The sequence below is a fragment of the Thermobia domestica genome, chromosome 6 (genome assembly GCF_964235325.1).
Source record: "Thermobia domestica chromosome 6, izTheDome1.hap1.1, whole genome shotgun sequence".
NCBI lineage: Eukaryota > Metazoa > Arthropoda > Insecta > Zygentoma > Lepismatidae > Thermobia > Thermobia domestica.
In genome coordinates, this window is record NC_137459.1 from 159,883,071 (window position 1) to 159,893,969 (window position 10,899).

Consider the following 10,899-nt stretch of genomic DNA (forward strand, 5'->3'; position numbering starts at 1 on the left):
AATGAGTGGAAATTACCTCAATGAGTAGTAGGTTCTAATTTCCGAAGTATGCTTTCAACATCTGAACATAAAACTTACTATTTATTTTTAACTCCTTATTCGAAAAACAAAATCGTCTCATGTGCCATGGTAGATTACATGAGAAAGAAAAAAGAGTAGCTAAGAAAATATATCTCATGTGATAAAATAATAAAACATTCCAAACAGGCATGGACCACGATACAAATATTTTAAGCAGGGAAAGAAAGCAAATGAACACACAAAATACCTTCACTAAATACCAGTACAAGCATAACTCTTGTCATCTCGTTAGTTTTCCAATTGTTTTCCGTAAATGAACCACTTCGAAGAAAATATTTGATGGACAAATGAAAAGAAATTGGGTTACACCCAAAACAGTCAACAACTTGATAACGCACGAATAACGTTACTTAAGTTTTCACATTTATCAGTTTTATTTATTTTGGTTGAGCGTATCCTTGTCGTATCGCGTAATATTTTAATCTTTACTTTTTTAACCATTTTGCCTTGACTTTGATGCTGCGTCCACTGTTCTCGAAATATATTGGCTGGAAGTATTTGACTTGTAACTGAAAAGTGTGGAGGTAAGAGAAACTTCTTTATTTGTATTTTTTTTTTTGGGGGGGGACTTAAAATAAGATGTACGAGGGATGTTCAATAAAGACCGACACCAAGGCTGTCATTTGGAAACCACACCCCTTTATTCGGCAGCACTCGAGTCACGTTTAATATAGTCACCATGCAAAGCAATGCAGTTGGACCAGCGCTCAGTAAAAAGCCTGTTCAAACCCATTCTTGGTCATACGACTAAAAGCGATAGCATCATTTTAGATTTTATCGAGGAAGGAGGGCATGATTGTCCACCGACGTAAGTGTTACACTTTTTTTTTTTTTTTATTAGTATACAATTTATTAAAGAGCATGTATTTCTCAAACTCAGTGGGAGAATCCCCCCTCCGAATAATGCTCCTGGGAAATCACTTATAAAGTATTCACAACTAACGTAGTTTTGAAAACGACGGCTTTTGAAATCCTCTTGACCTGTGGGTATAAAAAGTCACTAGGAGCTAGGTCTAGACTTTAATGAGGATGTGGAACCATATCGACATTTTTCTTGGAAAGAAACACCACTACTTTGTTAACAATATGAACACATGTATTGTCATAATACACTTTCCAGTACTACATGAGGTCTCTTCTCTTCTTCAGGATGTGATCTTCCATCAGTTGTTTCACACCAGAGATGTAATAGTCTGCATTCATAGTTTAACATGTGGCCTCCTGGGGAGATGTGGTAGTACACCATCCGCAATAATGGAAGAAAATGACCTCCTTCACTTTTGTTGCAAACTATTGTATCTCTTGCCACCGAAAACATGTTCATTTAGTGATAGTTGAATCGGCAAACGCTTTTTCTAAGCCTCTAATCGTTTCTGTAGCTGTTTTCATCAGTAATACGCAAAATTTAATCGCATATCGTCATTCGCAGAAATTGTTCATGATGAAACTTTGACGCGAAAAGCGAGAACATTCACTCTGCACAACTGCCCTCACTTAACTAAACTACTGATGATCTTTAAATATGGCCTGCTTCCAACCCACACCATCAGATGTTCACGTCTATGTGCGCAGGAAAGCGTGCTTCACTTGTTGGCCGCTAGTAGGTTGGTGTCAGACTTGGTTGAACGGCCCTCGTAATTGGTAAATAGTTTAATCATTGGATATAACTGAAAACCAAACTAATAAAATCTGTGTTTTATTGATAACTGTGTTTTCTAGCGCGAATTTAACTCTATCTTCATAAATAATAAAAATGTTCATGGAGTATGTTTTAGCGAATAGACAAAACTAATATATAAAGATCAGCACCTGTGAACAGCTAGCTATTTTGCTTCCTGATAAACCAATTGAAGGCGCCCACGCCACATGTCTCACCCAGTCAGAATGGCATTCAAGTTTAGCTTCTTCAACCCATTGTTCTTCCTCTTCCCTGAAACATCAATATAAAATACACTTATAGAACATCTCGAAGTACAACAAAAGAAAGTGCATCAAAATATTGCGAATCTTAACTAAAATCTCTTACAAGAATCTCCTACGTTAGATCATATTTCCTACATTGTAATTAAAAGATCACAGACTAAAATTGATATAGTATAAATTATTATTATTATTATTCGGATGTGATTATCTTTTATACACACGTAAAGATCAGACGTATAACTGAAACAATAATATTTTTTTTTTTTTTAAAAAAAAAAGAAAAATCTTGCGACTTTAATCCTCTCGCACAAAAATTATCAAAACAATGAGAAAAAAGTAGTTTCTGCTTTAAAGGTATAATATAAAAGAGCGCAAATAAAGTATTTGTTTTGGCATTCATATTTTGGCCACTCATTAGAGAAAATTGGAAATACCTCATATGAAGCTTACTGTTAATAGTGGAAACAATTCTTACAGAGCACTTTTATCACAAATATTAGCTTATTTTATTATTATTATATTTATTTGAGAATTATCATGTGAATAACATTCTAAAGCTGTATAATCAATAAATTATGAATATATAAAAGCAATAGATAGGAATGATAAATTAAATAATTCGTAAAATGACAGTAAACAGCCATGCTATATGAGGAAATCGAGCCTATGATTCCGTAACGTGATTATCTTACATTTTCCACTCTATATATCTGTGGAAAACAAAGAGGCAATAGGAGATACGACAACCATCTTAGGATATTTTTTTACTACATATAATCGAATCTGAGATTCCCAATTCAAAATTTACTGTCCAAAGGGTGATTTCAATAGTAAATACGTATATTGTATGCGTTGTTTATATAGTGCAATATCATGATAATAGAGCTAACTTTGGAGTGCTGTTCCTACGTTACTATATTTCTGCGCCTCATAATTATTAATTGCATGTGATATAAAAACAAAACTAACTGTATACCCTATGTGACAAATAATTTAATATAAGATTCCACGCTGTTTGTATTGAGCTGTGGGAATAGTACGCAATACAGTACCTCGAAAATAAATATATATATATATATATATATATATTACCGTGAATCTGTGTTGAAGTGCAGTTAGCAAAAACATATTGGAGAACTTTTAGATCTTCAGTAATTAAAGTAAAAAGATGTACATCTCATGTCCCGTACATGCCAAAGCACATATTTATCGCCTGTACCTGTACGCAGCAGGGGTTTTACATATATACGAAATACATACGTATGACATGCATCAGTAACATGTATGCATCATGCATGTTACCTGTATGGACATTTTGGTTACATGCAATGCAGCGTGTAAGCGATATGTATGTTTCGCGCATGCCAACTGCATGTACAAAACATGTTTTGTACATGTACTTCAAATATTCACCGCCTGTTCATGACAGTAGCAAACGCTTTACATACCTGTTACAAACATGTACCTTTAATAAACAAGATACATGCGCCTGTAACATATCTGTTGTACAGTTAAACATTATATGTACGTGTAGATTACGTGCACTTGCAGCATGTGTTGTCACAAGTGACATGCCTGTTTCGCGCAAGTACAAGACCCGTACATAACATGTCTCCATTATGCTTGCATACATGTTTATTACCTGTAACATATAATGGAACTGACTAATTTTCAATCATAACACAGGCGTCTTCCTTGTCTTTAACACGCATGTTCGATGCACCTGTATATCCCATGTTCTGTACTTGTACTCTTGCACATCTTATTTATTGATAGGCACTTGACCGTTTAAACACGTCATGCAATACCTATACATCCACTGTACATATATGTACCTACACACATATCTCAGGAGGTTAAGCGGGTCATTTTCAGGCATCTGCGCATGCACCTGTAAGACAGGAGTTTTACATGTGCCTTTTTTTGACATCATGACATCTTTGAGTTTTACGTCCCACGGTTATGCCGGTTAGGCTAAAGGAGACGGTGATGATGAGTAATGAATGAAATGGTGGAATTAAGAAAATGGGAGGAAACGGGAGAACCTCGAGAAAACCCACGCACACGGTTTTTGTCTACCACAAAGTTCACTTGGCGGAGACTGGGGACGAACCCGGGACCCTTAGCACCAGAGGTGAACGCTCTACCACCGAGCCACCGCGGCCCCCATGCTTTTTTTTTTTTTTTTTTTTTTTTTTTTTTTTTAAGGGTTAAGAAAGTAGGTTACCGGTAAGCAAAGCTTCTACAAACAATTTCAATGCTTCCTGGAATCTTTATTTATGTCTTCAACTTCACTACTAGACGGGTAACACGTAGATGCCTTCCCTGCTTTATGCGGAGATCCTCTAAGAGAAAAAAGTTCAATCTTAAAATTGTGTTAAACGTGACCTTTTTTACATTTTATTTATTTATTTTTTTAAATTATAATGTGAGGAGTGTAGCCAGAGAGCATCGAAACTGTTTTGGGGAGTATTTACTCCCTGGATACAAAGTAAGCTTTATAAAGTCATTTAGTTTCAGCCCACCGAAGAAAAGAGTACCACCACTTTGGAAACTTTGGATTAAAAATATTAAATTTATACAATAAAGTAGGATCCCGATGAAAATTCTTATTTCCAAATTTGTACATGAAGGTAGTCCAACTGTCGGCCAATAGACTAACGATTTTAAACGAAAATAGTTAAGTTGGACTTAAGTCAAATTCATCTTTAACTTCTTTTTCTGGTTTCATTGTCTCTATTTCTTACAAAGTAGGCTCCAACTTAAGAGTGATTACTAAAGATGTCCGATTGTAGAATGAAGACACATAGTAACAGTTATAGTATATTTAACCTGTATTGATCCTCAATATCTTTTTTAGAAGAAAAAAAAATGTTAAAATGGTTAAAAATGGTTAAAAAGTATGACCTTCAAGATTTTTTTTAATACTACTACTACTATAACGTACATATATTTCCATATCTTCACCAAGTTATCACATCCTCCACTGACGAGCCTCTTCACAAGTGGTGGGCGCTGCATTGATGTAGCATCAAACGAGGTATTAGAAGGAACAGCGGGACACCAACTTACAGCATTACATCCTATCTGTGGGCAGAAGAAATTCCAGTTAAAAGGAGACGAAATTGAATAACTACATAGTGGCCCGACTTCTCAAAAAATAAAAGCAACTGTAGGAACTCTTTTATAACAACAGTTGAACAATTTACTGGAATAAAGATTAAATGATACTCTATAAAAATTAATTTATATTAAAATACAGCGAGTTAACTTATATCCAATTATATATTTATCCTTATTATACGAAAAGACAAACATGTCAGTCCATCACAGTAGTTCATAATAGCTAACAGTCACACTAATATAGTAGTATACGTTACGAGCAGTGATAATAATAGCAATAGCAAGTAGAAGAAAATGATTCATACTGACAGATATAAATCACCGGTCCTCATCATCAGCTGACTTGCAATGCGAAAAAAAAAAAGAAAGTTAAAAAGATACACACATGTGGAAAGGTGAAAGGTTAAATATGGTTATTCGAAGTAAACAAACCACTTTACGTCTATGAATACTATATAGTTTAACTTCTGGTTATAATGTTCGTGGACGCAAAGTAATTTGTTTACTTCGAATAACCATTTTACCTGCCACATGTTTTTATATTTTTCAACATTTTTTTTTTTTTTTCCAAAATGCTACACTGTTTTATGATTTATAGCGGTGAATATGAAGCCTTTTATTTTACTTGCTATAGGCTATCCAGAGTTTGGTCTGTACTGTGGCTGATTATGGGCTATTACTTCTGTGTATTTACCTCCTTAAACAGAGTAGATTTCACTACTATAGCTTATCTTAAAAATGTTAAATATTTACCGACGATACAAAAATAATTTTCATAACTTCTCTTTTCCTTATAAAGTATTTAATTAGCTTTTACAGGCTAGTTTTTGTTTTTGAAACTCGAAGGGGGAAGACATGATAAGCGTAACGGCTGCTAGAACGTTGCCGCTGCATTTGCACGTGACACAAACTGTCTGCTCAAACGTAGCATTGCCAACTGCTGAGAAATTTCACCTAGTGTCAACCTACATTTGTGAGCTCATTAGTGTGGTTCACTTTCACTGATTTCAAATACGAAAAAAGGTAGCTAGAAAGAAATAACTGAATAAAATCTTTCTGATTTTTAGAAAAAAGTAAAACTTTTATCTCCTTTTCTATCTCAACCAAAGAAAAATATTTTAATCAAGAACGGAAAGAGAGCAGAAAAGTGCTTATAGCATAACGTGGATCCGAACCACTTGTGTCCAAATCGGGAATCGAACCCGGGACTCTTTGATTACAAGACGACAAGCGTAACCTCTCATCCATGAGGGAAGACTATGAATAAAAATTAAGTAATAATTTCAGGGAATGGTCTGCGGGATGATTTTTCAAGTACGAAAATTACTATCTCAGGTAGTTCAGTTTTATTAGATCTTTTATTATTATTATTATTATTATTTAACCAAGCTAAGCCCATAATCCATATCTTAACAAAACTATTAACTTGCTTTGTATTAAAAATGAACATTAAGTGTAAAATTTCTTAGGTCTAACACTGATTCATGAATTTCTTCTCGGTACATCTAAGTTCGATTATTAATTAGGTATATTCCTCATCAGGAAGGAAATTTCAGCGAGAATTGCTGTAGGACACATTTCATATTTCTTCTTTTATCTTTCGTGTATTAAAATTTCTTTGGGAGTTCATAACCGACAGTGATTTTTGAAATGAAATGAAATCTTTAAGTTTTACGTCCCACGGTTATGCTGGTTAGGCTAAAGGAGACGGTGATTATGAGTAATGAATGGAATGGTGGAATGAAGAAAGTGGGAGGAAACGGGGGAACCCCGAGGAAACCCACGCACACGGGGTTTGTCCACCACAAAGTTCACTTGGCCGGGGCTGGGATCGAACCCGGGACCCGAAGCACCAGAGGTGAACGCTCTACCGCTGAGCCACTGCGGCCCGACAATGATTTTTGTTGGGTTTCATAATAGCATTGGTTTCAGAAACTACAGCAGGGAATAGGAAGACGGTTTGGTGTAGTGGGTGGGACTAATTGCTTACCTAGTGTATCATCTATTGTCGCGCTAGATGACTCATGTCAGACTCCAGACAAAATTCTTCTCTGTTGTGTCTTTGCTATCGTGCAAGGTGTGGCGGAGTGTGGTCTATGAGTATTCGGCATTTTGTTGATTGTGCTTGTTTACGTACTGTGCTGTTCTGGGAACAAAATCGCGTGTGATTGTGAGTGCGTGGGTGTGTGTTAATATATCAAAATGGAAGAAGTTAGAACCAGTACCTCTTTTAAGCGTAAGAATGATCAAGTGTTGAAGAGCAAAGAAAAGGCTATTGTCATGAACGTGTTTAATTATTTAAAGTAGCAAAACCCAGGCAAAATATTAGTTGGATCGCGTATGAAACAGCTGAAGCCACAAAAACTTCCAGGACAACTGTTTTCGAAATTCGGAGCGAGTTTAACGTCCCTTTTCAGCAGCAGGGCTATATGAGAAAATTCGAAGCGAGTTATCACGTGAATCTTTAGTAACACCGAAGAAGCGACTAACAAAGAAAATTGCAAAGAACAGTCGATTTGTAAAATATATAATGAATTTGTTAGGAGTGCGATCAGACAAAAAGTCCATGAGTAGTTCTTTAGAAATTTGCCACCTACACTCAATTCCGTTCTCAAACAGGTAAATTCAGATACCGATTTGCCGAACTTTAAAAGATCCACGTTCCATGTACTTTTAAAAGAGGTTGAATTTATGCGAAAAGACAAAGCCCATGCTTATATATAGAGATTGATTCAAGGTGGTTAACTGTTTATTATTATTTATTAATTGTGGTGGTGTTTTTTTTTTTTTTTTTTCTGCGTGATTTGGCAACATCAGTCGGCAGTATAATAGGAAGAGCGATCTGTTCTGCATTTTTTTTAATGTTCAACTTGGCATCGCTGTTCCCATAAGAGCAACAGTTCATCCTTAAGTCTGGATAAGGAATATTGCAGTCACGCTAGTGTGCAAGCAACTTGCTGCAACTTCAAAACTGAAATGTTTCAATTTAATTATTTCAAAATAGGACAACGGTCGCAACCATAGTATTTAGAATTGAGCATTAATATTTGTATATTTCTACAGTAACATACTGTAAAGATTTAATTGCAACTTAAACTGTACTGCTTCAATTTAATTATTTCAAAATGGATAGTGATGATAATGAACATGAACGTACTTTTGCAGTTGAAGGATCGTAACCATACTTAGACTTGAGCATTAATAATTGTGTAACCGGAAGTTAAATGGTAGGCAAACTTGATTTGTTGTATACTAATCCTTATAAGACGAAATATGATTCTGAACTTGATGACAAGCTAGTTTCACTGAACATATTGTTGTTGTTATAAAAGAGCCTAAACGAATGTTAAGACTGCTTTATAAATTTACATAAATTCAAAATTTGACAGCGTTATCTACTTATTAAAAGACCTTGACTTCCCTTGAAGTGGAATATTATTTGCCTATTTAATCTATTTCATATTCCACATACTTTCCCAATTAGACACTTATCCTCAACTTGAGTTTAGTTGTAGTACTTCACAGAGTTTCTGAGCTACACAGTTCAAGCACGGTATCTAACAAACTATAATTAAATTCTCTGACTTTTCCTTATCTTTTTCCGGACTCTGTCGCTATCATTTTTCTTAGTCTATCTCATCAAACACAACGTATATTTGAAGTGTACTGTACGCTTTCACCATTGCTTATACAGTTAAGCACTACACAGCAAACATGCGAACTAACCAGAGTAATTTATAACTATTTCAGTTGGTTCTCTTCATCTCTCACAGCTAACCTCTTCCGCTCCTATTTATTATGATTACAATACAGATCTAAACACATGCATTTCTGAAGTTAGTTTCTCTCGTGGTTTTGTCGTGTTAAACAATGTGAAAAATTATTTTAAAAACACTAGTATCAATACCATCATAACTCATGTCCAGCGGAGTATTTAGACATTAGAGATGAAGTGGTCTACTGCCACGTATTCACCCGCCATCAAGATGAGCTGCAGACTGTCGGCTTACATTATGGACCGGCACCGTTTACCATCCGACTCGTGATTTTTCAATTATAGCACTATTTAGCCCTCGTGCTCGAAGTGTACCTTCAAAACATGTCCTTCATTCTTGTTAACGTTAAAGCTAGTAACCCCCCTATTTCTAGAGGAAGTGGCATACTCCCTTTGCGCGGCCAGACCGAAGTCCTTAATGACTACCAGTTAGCCTACTGGTTGAAGCAGTTTTACTAGCTAGCCAAGACCTACCATATTCTGCAGGCATGGTGCTCGAGCGTTATAAGCCAAGATCACCTTCCGCTGGTACATGCACCAGCTACCGTAACTAACGGTTTGACTACAACCTGGGAGAATACAACCCAAATCATTGTGCCCCATGCGAACCCGGTAGGGCTTAATATTCCCAGCCCTGCCTAACTCTGTCGTTCAACGGGTACTGCCTTCCGCGTAGAGGTATCGCGAACACGTCGAGATACTCTTATCCCAAATCCAAAGGTACGTATAAAGTTACTATTTGCGTTTGAAACCAGCTCCTTTTCCTGGTTGGATTCCTCCCTTCCCCTGGAATCGGAATCATTTTTATCTGCTGCCGGTATGTACGGTGGTCTTTAGTAGGGCACCTACTATCCCAGCTAGGGAGCCGGTCCATAATGTAATCCCACCCACAACAGAACACAAAAATAAAACAGAAACAATATTCAAATCTCAATTTTAAGCAACTTGATCTCTGTGGCCTAATCCATATACTTCTGAAAATGTCTAGAACATTGAGGGTATTGTATGATAGCAACTGCTACAAAATCGTTAACGTTTCCATTTCCTAGGTAAAGATTTTTGCCTGACCGTAGACACCCGGTTAAGCAACGGAACATTCATTGAACACTGAATATAGCATCACACCGTACTCGTTAAAAAAAAAAAAAAAAAAAAAAAAAAAAAAAAAAAAAAAATTGATATCCAATTTTTTCATAAAATAATAAATTGCAAATTAAATATCACTTTCTACTTCCCACACTTAATTTCAGAGCACCCACCTATACTACACGTGACACATGTCTATTCTACGTTTTGAAATATAAACTTGCAATAATCCAAAGTTCATTCATGCACAGTATTTCTACTGAATTCAGACTTCCACCTATAATAGATATATTTACCTCTGAAAGAATATCTTTATTAGTTTTCTGTTATTCAGTTTTGGTCTTTACTGTTGTTACATGTAATGTCCTACGTGTTATATCTGTTGCACATGCCACTATTCATGTAAATAAATAAATATTTATGAAAATAAATATCTGTAAGTAGTGTACTTTAAAAACCGGTTATATGTAACATCTAAGTTCTATGTATGCTTAGTTGACGCAAAAGCACCGCGCAGGATTCGATCATACAACCTGTGTATGACCGGGGGCGTCAGTGGTCGATGGCTTGTACGACCGATTGCTCTGAAAGATTTAGCTGCAGTGACCCTTGGCGCCTATGACCAATTTTGTGATGTAGCGTATGTGTCATGTGGTGCCTGTCAAACCTCAAAGATTATGCCTTTGACACATCAAGTATGCACATACATAACAGTACTTGTATACATGCCGTGATTACTTATTTCGCATTACTTTTGACCCAAAATGAAAAGTATGCATACTATACATACCTGAAACTACACGATTGACTAAGAATATTTTGAGTCCACAGCTGCACTTACCGACCTAATAGGAAGAGCTCAGCATTTTTCATGCACTCACATGATATAATGTGTTTTCAGGACTTTTCTC

At 35.9% G+C, this 10,899-nt stretch overlaps 1 protein-coding gene across 1 annotated transcript in view; it reads right to left on the reverse strand.

The window, feature by feature from the left end:
• LOC145688290 (protein SEC13 homolog) overlaps nucleotides 1–10,899 on the reverse strand; it is a 48,551-nt gene that overhangs the window by 23,898 nt on the left and 13,754 nt on the right. Inside the window, exons 6-7 of the mRNA XM_081762287.1 lie at nucleotides 4,952–5,091; nucleotides 1,891–2,011 (exon numbers count right to left, since the gene is read on the reverse strand). Of these exons, the coding sequence (XP_081618413.1) occupies nucleotides 1,891–2,011; nucleotides 4,952–5,091 (261 nt within the window). The remainder of the gene's footprint in view (nucleotides 1–1,890; nucleotides 2,012–4,951; nucleotides 5,092–10,899) is intronic.